The 14,993-nt window shown below is 41.4% G+C and overlaps 1 protein-coding gene across 2 annotated transcripts in view; it reads right to left on the reverse strand.

The window, feature by feature from the left end:
• Positions 1 to 14,993, reverse strand: part of CBFB (core-binding factor subunit beta) — a 48,905-nt gene that overhangs the window by 17,648 nt on the left and 16,264 nt on the right. For both annotated transcript variants that reach the window (XM_004583921.2, XM_004583922.4), the window contains exon 4: positions 3,664 to 3,780. In XM_004583921.2, the coding sequence (XP_004583978.1) occupies positions 3,664 to 3,780 (117 nt within the window). The remainder of the gene's footprint in view (positions 1 to 3,663; positions 3,781 to 14,993) is intronic.

The raw sequence follows: 14,993 nt of genomic DNA on the forward strand, positions 1-14,993 counted from the left end.
CCACAGGCAACAAACCTCCATTTCTCCTTCAACCTGTTTTCAGAATCTTTATTCCCCTTCACTCCTAGAAACATTTTCCTAGCTCAAGCCCCTGAGAGCTCTTACCCAGATTACTACACTTTTCCTGGTCTTTTTGTGCTTCTTTGAGCAACCTCCCCAACCACAAAGACATCAGAGCACACCTTCTAAACGCATGTTCCCACCACGGTGCTCCCAATGATCTACGTGTGCTATGACACGGTGTGATGTCTCCGGCACAGGAGGCACTCACACACTTTTGAAAATGTGCTAAGATTTCTAATACACTTGAAAAGACTGAAAGCTCCACACTAAGGTCAGAAATCATCAGTATTCACTTTCTGAGATTCACTGCAGCAAGGACTGACCATACGACTCAGTTCTAGCCCACTGAAGTGCTAGTCAGTTTAAGAACCATTTCACCATTCTTCCTGTCTGGGAAGGCATGGAATCTCATGTCAAATATGATAGAGCAGGAAGATGAAGACTCATGGTTGTTCTAACAGGCCTGGATTGTGTGCTATCTTATTCCACATGATAAATTCTGTGGCATCGCAAGTTAAACCTCTACCAGTGGCACTGGCATCCCTATAGAGGTGCTGGTTCAAGTCCCAGATGCTTCAGGTCCAATCCAGCAATCTGTTAATAGCCTCGGAAAGCAGCAGAATGTGGCCCAGTGCTTGAGTCCTAGTACCCAAAGAGAAGAAGTTTTTTTTTTTTAAAGATTTATTTATTTTTATTGCAAAGTCAGAGATATACAGAGAGGAGGAGAGACAGAGAGGAAGATCTTCGGTCCAATGATTCACTCCCCAAATGACTGCAACAGCTGGCACTGTGCCAATCCAAAGCCAGGAGCCAGGAGCTTTTTTCCGGGTCTCCCATGCGGGTGTAGAAATCCAAGGCTTTGGGCTGTCCTTGACTGCTTTCCCAGGCCACAAGCAGGGAGCTGGATGGGAAGTGGGGCCGCCGGGATTAGAACCGGAGACCATATGGGATCCCAGCGTGTTCAAGGTGAGGCCCCCAGCTGCTAGGCCACCACACCAGGCACAGGAAGAAGTTTCTGAATTAGGACTAGCCCAGCTCTGACCAATGCAACTACTTGAGGAGTGAACCAGTAGAAGGAAGATCTGTTTCTCCTTCTAACTTTCAAATAAAGATGAATACATTTTTATAAAAAAAAATCCTCCCTCAGTAGGATTTTATAATACAATTTTCACTGATACCATGTCTATAACTTAGAACTAAAAGGTAAAATTTCCAATTCTTAAGAACTAGGGCAAATTATTTAATTTCTTCAAATCTCAGCAAATGCACATATAAAATGGAAATAATAAAACATATATTTACTTACTGTATTTTCAGAATTTATGATTCAAGTCAAAGGTCCCGACCAAAAAAAATGCTGTTCTCAATTCCTATGCGCTTCTTATCAGTTAGTTAGGGATGAATTGCACACATTTGCTGAAAACATGATGCTCCTTCTGACCCATGCATGCACTTTCCCCCTCTTTTAAACATTAATCCCATTTACTTGAAAGGTAGACACACACACACACACACACACACACACAGAATTCTCCCTTCCTTCCTTTTACTCCTCAAATTCCTTCAACAGCTAGGGCTGTTGCTGGGAGCTGGGACCTCTATCTGGGTCTTCCACGTGAAAGGCAGAAAATCAAGCTGCCACCCAGGAAGTATTAGGAAGCTGGATTGGAGGTGAAGTTGCCAGGACTTCAACTTGGGATGCAGACAACTCAAATGGCAGGTAAATTCACTGTGCCACCATGCTTACACTCTCATTTTATTCCAACCACATGTAGCCAGCCCTTATTAAACTAGGTGCCACGAATACTATATGACAAAAGATATGGTGATTTTATTCCCTCAGGACAGATAGACAATGAACATAAAAATTGACAAATCAATATAAAATTCAACTGACTAATTACTGCAGAGGATGACATGAGGATATATAACGCGGCAGCATCTGATTCCTTAAGGAAGTCAGTGAGCTACTAATTTATAATCTAGCAACATTAATGGATTTTTTCTTTTATTAACAGATTTTTTTAAAAGATTTATTTTTATTGGAAAGGCAGATATACAGAGAGGAAGATCTTCCGTCCGATGGTTCACTTCCCAAGCGGCCACAATGGCTGGAGCTGAGCCAATCCAAAGCCAGGAGCCAGGAGCTTTTTCTGGATCTCCCATGCAGGTGCAGGGTCCCAAGGCTTTGGGCCGTCCTTGACTGCCTTCCCAGGCCACAAGCAGAGAGCTGGATGGGAAGTGGGGCCGCCGGGATTAGAACCAGAGACCATATGGGATCCCGGGGCATGCAAGGAGAGACCTTTAACCACTACGCTATTGCGCCAGGATGGGTTACTTTTAAAGTAAGCTCTCTCTGACATCCAGTCGTCATGGCTTGCTCTGCCTGCTCAGGGCAGAACTGAAGGGATAACAGAGTTAGGGAGGGATAGAAATAGTTCCTGACTAAAACTGATCTCACTGAACAGAACATTTCTGTTTGAATAAATACTTCTCTATGAATGTCCTTTCATGCCCAGTCTTTCAATGGGTGTCTTATCTGTTCTCATTCAGTTTCAACACCACTTTTTTGGGGAAAGCATTTGCTGAGCTCCATACTCAGACATTGCAAAAATATGTTGCTCCTATTTTTTTATTGGATTTTTTTCTCCCCTTCACACCTCATATTAAAACAAACTTATTTTTAAACTTATTAACTTTTTATTGAAAAGGGTAGATTTACAAAGAGAAAAAGAGACAGGAAGATCTTCCACCCACTGTTTCACTTTCTAAGTGGCCGCAACAGCTGGTGCTGAATCGATTGAAGCCACAAGCCAGGAGCTTCCTCCAGGTCTCCGATACAGTTGCAGGATCCTAAGGCTTTGGGCCATTTTTTCACTACTTTTTCAGGTCACAAGCAGGGAGCTGGAAGGTAAGTGGAGCAGCCGGGACACGAACCGATGCCCATATGGGATCCCAGCACATGCAAGGCAAGGCATTTAGCCACTAGGCTACTGCACCAGGCCCAAGAATAAACATTTAAAAGAACCAGTACAGGAATCTGAAGTCCCCACTGGGCAGATCAGGGTACTCCAGTGAAATTTAGAAATCACTATAGGACCAGAATTTGGGTCTTAATGTTTTCAGAATCCCTTAATATTATTTGAATGGAATACCTTCTATATTTAACTCTTAAAAGAAAAGATGTTTTTTTATTTTTATTGGATAATCAGATAGACTGAGAGGAGAGACAGAGAGGAAGATCTTCCATCTGATGATTCATTTCCCAAATGACTGTAATGGCCGGTGCTGCGCCAATCCGAAGCCAGGAGCCAGGAACCTTCCCCAGGTCTCCCAAACGGGTGCAGGGTCCCAAGGCTATGGACTGTCCTCGACTACTTTCCCAGGCCACAAGCAGGGAGCTGGGTGGGAGGTGGAGATGCCGGAATTAGAACCAGCGGCCATACGGGATCTGGGCGCATTCAAGGTAAGGACTTTAATCACTAGTCCACTGCGCCGGACCCTATACTTAACTCTTAAAGCTTAGGTTAAATAGGTCCCCAGAGAAGACAGTTTGGAAGGCAAAGGGACCACGCTTGAAAAAGCCTGATGTTATCCTACCTGGGCTCGCTCTTCATCAAACTCCAGGCAGCCCATACCATCCAGTCTCTGAAGATCAATCCAGCCTTTCCAGATAACACAGACTCCATTCAGAATCATAGGAGCCTTCAGATAGACCTTTAAAAAAAAAGAAAAAAAAAAAAAAGAAAGGATGAAGACTACTGAAAAACCACCATACACAAGAAAATAAAATCCTAGTTTTCTTAAAAATAAGAACATAGAAAAATACATGTACAAACTATAGCATCTGACCATATTCTAAAAAATTAAGTTAATGTAGCTCACTAGTATTTTATTTCTAGTCATTATTTTTGACAGGTTGTTTTTAAATTATTTATTTGAAAGGCAGAGTGACAAAGAGGAAGAAACAGAGAGAGATTCCATCTACTAGTTCACTCCTTAAATGACCATGACAGGGCTGGGCCAAGGCAAAGCCAAGAAACCTGGAATTCCATTTGCATCTCCCACACTGGTGGCAGCAACCCAGTCACTGGGTTACCATCTGCTGCCTCCAAAAATACATCAACAGGAAGCTGGAAGGGAATTGGGAGGTATTGGAACCAAGCACTGATCTGGAATGAATCTGGGATTCTGGGATTCCAAATACAGTTTAACCTGGTGCACCATGACACCCATTCCTGTATAAATATTTTAAGATTTATTTATTCAAAGGTAGAGTTAGAGAAAGACAGAGAGAGAGAGAGAGAGAGAGAGAGAGAGAGAGATCACTCTTGCATCTACTGGTTCACTCTCCAATGGCTGCAATGGTTGGGACTGGCCAGGCAGAAGAAGCCAGGGGCCAGGAGCTTCTTCTACGTCTCCCACAAGCACTTGAGCCATCTTCTGCTGCTTTTCTCGGGCACAAGTGCAGTAAAATGAATCAGAAATGGAGATGCTGGTGTTGCAGGGAGCAGCTTTATCAACTACACACACAAATATATATTTATATATATATCTATCTTATAAAAGATTTATATTTGAAAGGCACAGCAAAAGAGATGATGGACAGAAAGAAGAAAGAGATCCTCCAACCACTGGATCACTCTCTAAATGACCACAACACCCAGGCCTGGTAATAGCTAGGACTTAAGTCAGGACTCCTGCTATAGTTTAAACAGATTTTAATTTAAGAATTTAATTTTAGAGTCTTTTACATATGATCAGGAGGCCAGTTGTTTCAGCCTTTGGGAAATGATGGAAGATCTTTGTCTCTCCTTCTCTCTGTGAAAATCTGCCTTTGTAATAAAAATAAGTCCTCAAAAAAATTCAAAAGATATAAAAACTTCATGAATCTTTTTCTCAAAAAATAAAAAATGATTTCCTAATAAATGGGATTTTCTCTTACACACAATATTTTTAAACAAGAAAATTACCCACTTTATTACATTCAACAACTGTATAGCTTATACATTACAGAACAATCTAAAATGAGTATCCTAAGGGGGGTTGGTAGTTAAAATGCTCCTTAGGACACCTGCATCTCAGAGCGGAGTACCTGGGCTCAAGCCTTAGCTCTCTTCCAAGCTTCCTGCTAATGTGCAACATAGAAGGTAACAGCTCAGTACCTGGCTCCCTGCCATCCATGTGGGAGATCTGGACTGAGTTCCTAGTTCCTGCACTGGCCCGGCTCTAATCATGCAGGTAAAGTTTTGGGAGTTAAACAGTAGATGGGAGAACTCTTTCCACTTTCCAAAATAAATAAATAAATAAATGAGTAAAAATTACTGTAATATCTCAAGTCACTGATAAATTCAGCATATCTTATGCATTGAAGCTTTAGAAAATATCAACAAATTTAGATTGTTAAAACTGCTGAAACCGAAAATACTGTTCACCTGGTAAACCTTTAGCTATTCGACAGAACTCCGACATACTTATTCTTTATAATTAGTTCTATAATAATATTAACTTTCCTCATAAAAAAAAAAACCCAGAATTTTCTTACCTTTTTTTTTTTTTTGAGAAGTACACACACGCACGTGCATGCACACACACACCCCCCACAGAGCTCTCATCTATTTGTCTACTCCGGCAGATACCTGGCTGGGACAGACTGAAATGAGAACTCAAACCAAGCCTTCCACTTAGGTGGCAGGGACTCCCCCACTTGCTGACTCCCCAGAAGTGCATGCACTAGCACAAGCACTGGAACTGGAGACCTAACGGGACTTAAAAGTTCTCCAAAATTGCATGTGGGGTCTTTTTTTTTTTTTTTAAAGATTTATTTATTTTTATTACAAAGTCAGATGTACAGAGAGGAGGAGAGACAGAGAAAGATCTTCCATCCGATGATTCACTCCCCAGGTGAGCACAACGGCCGGTGCTGTGCCGATCCGGACAGAAGCCAGGAACTTCCTGCAGGTCTTCCACACGGGTTCAGGGTCCCAATGCATTGGGCCATCCTCGACTGCTTTCCCAGGCCACAAGCAGGGAGCTGGATGGGAAGCAGGGCCACTGGGACTAGAACCAGCGCCCACATGGGATCCTGGCGAGCAAGGCGAGGACTTCAACCACTACACTATCACACCAGGTCCCTCAGCTACTTTTAAAAGCATAATTTTACATTTTCTATACTTCATGTAAAGTTTCTGAAGAAAAATCAGCATACTAGATTTAATCAAGTGCTTTGAATAAGACTTTTAAAAAGCAGAAAACCCAGGACATGAATGAGTTTTCAAAATACCATTGTCAAATCCATCTCTATAATAACAAATACACTTTCTTTGGATAATTCCAGTACTTTGTGAGTGGAAAAAGGTTCTTATTATCTATATAATTATGTAAAATCAGTAAGTCAGTTTCTCATTTTGAGGGAAAAGCAGAAAGCCTCATTTTGTGGCTTACTCAATTTGAGTTTCTTCAACAAAGTGTCCTCAATCCTTTTGCTAGAGATGTGGAATAAATGATTGCTGAGAATTATAAACTTGCTAGAAAAATGACTCCCAAGATGTTTTATAAAACCCATAGGAAGAGCTTCAAAAAAACCATGCTGAGCAAATTTCTTCTTATACTGGGGGGGGGGGGGGTAAAAAAACAAAAAAACAAAAACCTAAAACACTAACGCTCCATTTCTCCTCCCATTTGGACCAAGGAAAGAGTCTGCAATGAGATCTGAAACCGTTTAACCACACATTTCCTTCTGTTCTGATAAGTGCTCATTCCTTTCCACATCATAAATTGAAAACTCCACCACTGTGCATCTACTCAAACAAGCGACCACGGCAGCTTCATGCTCAACACCTCACAGAACCTAACCAGTACTCTACACTTCCCATCAACACTCCTTCGTGCACTGTATCACTGGCAAAGATTTCTACCTACCTCTTCCCACTGAGAGAGGGCCAGCACATTTGAGGACTGGAGCATTTCACCTACTAGTGCATCTCATTAATCTAAAGTTCTACGTTAATCATGAAGCTCACACTCTTCATCCAAGAGCAGAGGTCAGCTGCACACCAATTTTCATGTTCTTCATTAGTGCCTTCTATCATTTAGAACTAAAGATTCTATAATCTCTTAGCTCATTCATATTAATGTCCACAGAGAAAATATTTTCCCTCTGAAAGTACTAAATTTTTGAAAAGCCCATTTATTACTTCTTTATAAATGTTCCCTCTTGACAAAGAAAGCCACTGATCTGTTCTGGGAAATTCCTAAACAGCTTCAAAAAATGGCTCCAGGACTTAATCAAGACTAATGTCTGAAATCATCATTAGAAATATTTAGATGATCCCAGTGATTTATTTAGATGTCCATATTCAAATAAATACAGCTTTATGTGTAGATCTTCAAAGTAAATGCTTGATGCTTTCATGCATTCATGAATACCAAACCTCAAAGTATGAAGAAAATAAAATTCTGTCGCTTAACAGTTTGGCATTTTGTACTGTAATTCAATAATGTCATTTAAATACAAAGACATTTTTCATTGAAAATGATGCCTTATTTCAAACTTTGAAAAGAAAATTTATTAGAGTATGACCTATGAATAAACTCACTGGCCTAAAACAATGAAACATTTTATTTTAAAGGTTACAAAGTCTTTAAAATGAATACACAGATGTAACCAGACATAAAAACAACAAAAACTTACCTTTCCAAAAGCAAATATCACAATGAGTTTGAGATATCCCAGAAGATTAAAAGTGACTACAGGCTCACACGTTTTTCTTTTGAAAAGGTATAAATTATCTTTGAACACAATTTTCTATCAACTCAAGCCCTAAAATCTAAATTACACATGACATTACTTTGTTTTCTTTTCCATTTTAAGATTTGTTTTATTTTTATTGGAAAGTCAGATATAGAGAGAGGAGGAGAGACAGAGAGGAAGACCTTGCATCCATTGATTCACTCCCCGAGCGGCCACAATGGCTTCTTCTGGGTCTCCCACATGGGTGCAGGGTCGCAAAGCTTTGGGCCGTCCCTGACTGCTTTCCCAGGTCACAAGCAGGGAGCTGGATGGGAAGTGGGGCTGCCGGGATCACAACTGGTGTCCATATGACATTTTGTTGTGTGCAAGGCAGCCACTAGGTTACTGTGCTGGGACCCATTACTTTATTTTCATTCTGTAGCTTTGAATTCCCTATAATTCAGGAAGTAGGCCATTTGCAAAACATGTTTATATCATCAATTGAGATACTGTCTATTCAACAATTTTATTTGATCATAAAAATAAATGAAGTATTGATGCATCCTATAACACAGATGAACCCTGAAAACATAAAACTAAGAAAAAGAAATCAGAACCCCAACTGTAGGAAACTGCCTAGGTTGATTGTACCTAGACAAGTGTTACACTGCTGGGAAGAAAAAAGCTAATAGCTGGCGGGTATCCTGGGCGTGGTAAATTTGTGTTAACTACACCAGTGTGCCAGCATAGTTACCTTGGGGGAACAGATGTGGGCACTCCAGCAGATAGTCTGGATCACTGGACTCAAAACTCCTTCTATAGGGAAAATTTCAGGACCTATAGTCTGACCATGGAGGGCATGTGTCAGAACAAGGTGTCCTCAGTTGTTGAAGCCTGTGCAATGGACAGTATGCCCAGATGCACATGGGAGGGTATGACAACTAGTTCACTGAGACCTGCAGAGGACATCTAGTACAATGAAGGGCAGAACGAATTGAACAGTTCTCCCAGCCAAGCTTTGACAGAGAGTATCTAGGTAAGTGGAGACTCTAAGATAGATTGTGTCAGCCAGTGGACCTTGGAAGTATTTCCTAACCCTTGGAGCAATAAAATCAACAGCATGTTAGAACTATGAACTATGTTAGCAGTACCCTCAGAACAAGCTCCACATTGGGGACCATTACTCATGCAGTGATGCGGTTGGACTGCTGAGAGTGGCCCTCTCCTCTCCTCTCCCCACTTTCCCCAGATATAGGAAGAAAAGCGAGATTGGAAACAGTTGTCTCATCCACTTGCCCCTTTTCCTTGGCCTCCCCAACCTAAACAGTGGTCCACATGGGCATTCACCCTTAACTATGTAAACATCATCAAGAATAAACTTCTTATAAAGAATTTTAAAAGACCACTTCTTAGCCTTTTGGCTAAAATAAAGCAAAAAATTAAAAAAGAAAAATAAGTCAGAAAAGGCCAGCTACTAAGTGAAATAGCAAGAGTAAGCAATTCTACAGAATCTCGGATTGAGGGGAAATAGTATCTGCTAATGGATACAGGATTTCTTTTTGGAGGGACAAAAATACTTTTAAATTACAAAGTAATGAGAATTGCCACAACTCTGAGTATATTGAAAAGCACTTAATTGTGCCCTTTCAGGGTAATTTGATGGCATGTAAATTCTTTCTCAATAAAGCTGTCACAAAAAATGTTTTGCAACAGTTTTTATTTGTTACATAAGTGGCAACTATGAGATACCCAAATGGAGATTTTAAGTAGGCACATGCATATGGGAATCTAGCATTCTGAGAAGATACATACACTAATGCTACCAATCTGGCAGCCATTAACAATACTGCACTAAACTTGGAGGAATACGAAGATTTTATTCCCAGGAAGTAGGTAGAAGAAAAGAGATCCAAGAAGAATCTGGAGGAAGGAAGCTCAACTTGAAGGTGATGTTGATAGAGTAGGTTATAAACAGCAAGTGAGGTAAGACACAAACATGAAGAGTCCAGCAGCTAAAGCACAGGTTAGAGGTCCCCCAGGAAAATCCGCTTCTTGCTGTCAGCATGACATATCTTAGCATCCTATGGGACCGGAGATCACCACCGATCCTTTAGCATAGCTTAATTACTTACAGCAAGGGTGTTCAGACTGGAATTCAGAAGTCCTGCAGGGATTCAGGGTCTTACACATTAAGTTTCAAGACCAGAAATTGCCAAAATGACATGTAATTATGTTGTACATTTGAGGTCATACGCATTTTCGTAAGGAAGCCCACTGCTTTCATTAGATTCTCAAAGGGGCATGCAAAGCAAAATGGACTGAACTAGGGTAGTTAACACCATGCTTCCCCTTCCCTCAGTGTTAATCAAGTCTTTCCAGCAGAACTTGAGATTATGAATACTATACAGCTGGCAGAGTAGTCTGAACTTCCTAAGTAGCAAAAAACCAGTAGCTCTGTGTTCTAAAATTTAAGTGTCAGAGGAAGGATATGAAAACCTAGGAAACTTCTTATCTATTACCTTGTGCAAACAGTTCTTTTTTTTGAGGGTCTGGAGGTTACCCTTCTAAGAACATCTAAGTTTGGAATAAGCAGGAACAACTTCATCTGTTTTTTCCTCTATTATACTATATATTGCAAAAAAAAAAAATCCTTATTTTTATTTGAAAGGTAGATTTACAGAGGAGAGACAATGGCCAGGGCTGGGCTGGTCCAAAGCCAGGAGCCTTCTCAGGGTCTCCCACTTAAGTATAGGGGCACAAAAACCTAAGTCATCCTCCAGTGCTTTCCCAGGCTACAAGCAGGAAGCTGGATCAGCAGTGGAGCAGCCAGGACACAAACTGGGACCCATAAGGGATGTTGGTAGAAGACAGGTAGAGGCTTAGCCTATTCTGCAATGGCACTGGCACCCTAATTACATACTTTAGTGAAGACCAGAGTTCCTATTTCCTGGGTAACAAGCTGAGAGACAGAAATTGAAGGTACAAGGCCAAGTGCAGCACTGTAGTCCAGCGGCTAAAGTCCTTGCCTTGAACGCACTGGGATCCCATATGGGCACCAATTTTAATCCCAGAGGCCCTGCTTCCCATCCAGCTCCCTGCTTGTGGCCTGGAAAGGCAGTTGAGAACAGCCCAAAGCCTGGGGACCCTGAACCCACGTGGGAGACCTGGAGGAGGCTCCTGTATCCTGGCCTCAGATCATTGCAACTCCAGCCGTTGTGGCCATAACAGATGTATCACGGATTCATCCACTAAGCAACATTTATCTAAAATTTAAAAAAATGTATTTGTGATCTCAAAGTTAATACCCACGGTACCTTCACAACGATTCGTAAACAGTTTCATTCATACATAATTAAACAAACCAAAACAAAAAACCACTGTTATGCTTAACCAATACAGCACGGGACAAGTAAAAATAGAAAAGCGCTTTGGTATCAGATAAACTCTAGCTCTATGCATTGTGTCCAAGTCAATTTAGTCACTTAGCTTACTTACTTTTACTTACTTGGCTTACAAGCTTCAGGTTCCTAACATCAAAAAATCAAAGCTAAATAATACCCCGGGACAGGAACAGTAAAAACTTAACAAGCTAGTGTTAATAAAAATTCCTGAAACAGTGTCACAAAAGCACTGATTATTTAAACCCACTTGACCACCACTGTTTTACATAGCAATTTTTTCCAAGGAAAAAAGCCATTTTTTTCCCTGACAATGAACAATCATTCCTACTCACAGACCAATGAATCAGCCAACAAGTAGTAATACTGGGATGCTATGGGCACCCACGAAAACAAGAAATTCCACTGGAAAAATATGGGCCCTGCCACTCAGCTGTGATCATTTCTGAAGTCTATTTAACCGATTCTTCTGGAAGGCACTGGGTTCTGACTCATGCTCTGTTAGCCACATGCTCTTCCCTGTCTGTAAATGCACAGTCAGCTGCTGCACTGCCAGATAATCACTACAGTCATTCAATCTTGTCTGCCTCTGAATCATAACTACATTGCATGCAAGTGTAAAAATAGCTTCTTCTATAGCAGCTTTATGCAGTGTACCCCTCTGCTTCTTACAGTTTAAAAAAAAAATCACAGAACGGAAAAACTAGGGCACATACATGGAAATTAGCAGACCATGTACACGTGGGTGGATTTAACCCCACATTAAATGAATGTGATAAATTTTTGTAAAAAAAAAAACGAGATCTTTTCTGTAAATGCATAAGAATATATTAATATTGCTGATATGCTCTCTACATAATTACTTAGTTTGGTTTTATTTTTCTTTTCCTAAATAGCTAAGCTACGATAAATTCTGACATATTACTCCCTTGTAGTCTCCCTGTTTTTTTTCTGATGCTTTGTTAGGGGTTAAAAACCTACCAGTTATATTCTGGTAAAAAGACTATTTCTTATATCCAAAAATGGAATCTATCAAAAAAGAAGAAAACATTTAAATTTTTTTAAACATTTATTTATTTTTATTTGAAAGGCAGATTTTACAGAGCACGGAGGAGAAAGAAAAGTTCCTCCATTTGCTAGTTCATGACCCAAATGCCAACAGCAACCAGCAAAAATGAAACATTTCAAGAACAAAAGAGCTCTAGGAAACTAAATATATAATAGAAACTAAACTCAACAAAAGGCTTTGAGGATAAAACAGGAAATCTTCAGGAAGGTTAACCAAAAAGACAGAGATAAATAATAAGATAATTAATCACATTATTCCTGAGATTCAATACCCAATTATTATGTGTTCCAGAAATAGAAGAGCAAACGTGTGTGTGTGTGTGTGTGTGTGTGTGTGTGTGTATATAAAATAAAAGAAGTACAAAAAAGTTTACGAAGGACATAGGTTGCCATGCTTAAAAGGACCACATAAGATCCAGGACCACAAATCAATGTGGTCCCAAGTAAAAACTAAAACACATTTTAGTAATATCAGGACCAAAATATGGTGACAAAAATGACTTTACAGAAGTGCAGAAACTTGTTGTAAACAATGTATCAAGAAATCAAATACGGCCCGGTGCAACTGCTCAACTGGCTAATGCTTCCCCTGCAAGTGTTGGGATTCCATATGGGCACCAGGTAGTGTTCCAGCTGCTCCACTTCCCATCCAGCTCCCTGTTTGGGGCCTGGGAAAGCAGCTGAGTATGGCCCAAAGCCTTGGGACCCTGCACCTGTGTGGGAGACCTGGAGGAAGCTCCTGCCTCCTGCCTTCGGATAAAATAAAATTATTTTAATTGGCTTTCCAATTAAAATAAAACGAATCTCAAAAAAAAAAAAATTCCAGATTCTCAACAGAAATATTGAAAGCAAGACAATAAAATAAGGTCTTTTTACTGAAAATAATTTCCAACTTCAAACTCTAGACAAAGCAAAACATTGGATAAACCAAGACAGTGGAATAAAGATGTTAAGGAATTTTTTAATTTTAAAAGTTTGAGAGACAGAATTTCCATCACTGGTTCACTCCCCAAATGCCCACAGCGGGTAGTGTTGGGCTGGACTGGAGCCAGGAGTCAGCAAAAACAATCCAGATCTCTAATGTGAATGGCAGGAAGTCAGTTACTTGAGCCATCACCATGTCTCAAGGGTGTGCACGGGCAGCAAGCTGGAGTCAGGAAGGTAAATCCAGGCACTGGGACACGAGTACCTTACTAGGTTAAATGCCCACTAGGTTAAATTTCCCTAAAAATATATGTAAACATACAAAGAGTCAAACAATTTAAATTTCACATTTTTTTTTGAAAGGCAACTGTCATCCACAAAATGAGACCATAAACTAAAACAGGGAAAGAAAATTAAAGAACAGGAGCCAGATTTATGGCACAATGGGTTAAGCAGTCACTTGTACGCCAGCAGGCTGTATCAGAGAACTGGTTTGAGTCCTGAGTCGCAGCTGCTCTATTTCTCATCCAGCTGCCTGCTAACACACTTGGAAAAGCAGTGATGGCCCATGTACTTGAGCTTCTGCCACCCACGTGAGAACCTGGATGGAGCTCCAAGCTCTTGGATTTGGCCTGGTCCAGCCTGAACCGTTGTGGTCATGAGGGAGAGTGAACCAGCAGATCAAAGATCTGTATCTTCTTGTGTCACTTTGCCTTTCAAATGAACAATGCATCTTAAAAAACAAACAAACAGGGCCCAGTATGGTACCCTACAGGCTAAAAGCCCTCACCTTGCATCCACTGGGATCCCAACGGATATTGGTTTGTGTCTAGGCTGCTCCACTTCCCCATTCAGCTCCCTGCCGTGGCCTGGGAGAGCAGTTGAAGACAGCCCAAAGCCTTGGGACCCTGCACCCACGTGGGAGACCTGGAGGAAGCTCCTGGCTCCTGGCTCCAGATAGGCTCGGCTCAGCTTCGGCCATTGCAGCCGCTTGGGGAGCGAACCAGTGGAAGGAAGATCTTCCTCTCTGTATCTCCTTCTCTCTATATTTCTATCTGCCTTTCCAATAAAAATAAATATATATTTTTTAAACAATGAGACCCATCACAGCAGATAAACATATGGCAGCAGTGCCCTGGGTGCAGAGGCCAATCTGTTATTAGGCACAGGAGACAGGCACCCTGAGGAACATCGGCACTAAAACTCCTTTAAGCAGGGGAGAATGCCCTCATTAGGCTCTCCAGTGCTGGGCCCAGCTAGTAGAGGTGACTGCTCTGACTTACACCTATGACAAGGAGGGAGGGGGCCAGTGTTGTTGGGCAGCATGCTGAAACAGGATACTGGTTTCATTGTATGGTACTACATAGGTCCCCACAAAGTAAATACCACATGTTGTGAGCTGAATTTTTTTTTTTTAAGATTTATTCATTTTTTATTACAGCCAGATATACACAGAGGAGAGACAGAGGGGAAGATCTTCCATCCGATGATTCACTCCCCAAGTGAGCCGCAACGGGCCGATGCGCGCCGATCCGAAGCCGGGAACCAGGAACCTCTTCCGGGTCTCCCACGCGGGTGCAGGGTCCCAATGCATTGGGCCGTCCTCGACTGCTTTTCCAGGCCACAAGCAGGGAGCTGGATGGGAAGTGGAGCTGCCGGGATTAGAACCGGCGCCCATATGGGATCCCGGGGCTTTCAAGGTGAGGACTTTAGCCGCTAGGTCACGCCGCCGGGCCCGTGAGCTGAATTTTTTACAGCTCAAAAGAAAGTTCCACCTGGACACTCTTGGTCCACCACCTGGAAGGGCC

This window comes from Ochotona princeps, chromosome 16, assembly GCF_030435755.1.
Source record: "Ochotona princeps isolate mOchPri1 chromosome 16, mOchPri1.hap1, whole genome shotgun sequence".
Taxonomy (NCBI): domain Eukaryota; kingdom Metazoa; phylum Chordata; class Mammalia; order Lagomorpha; family Ochotonidae; genus Ochotona; species Ochotona princeps.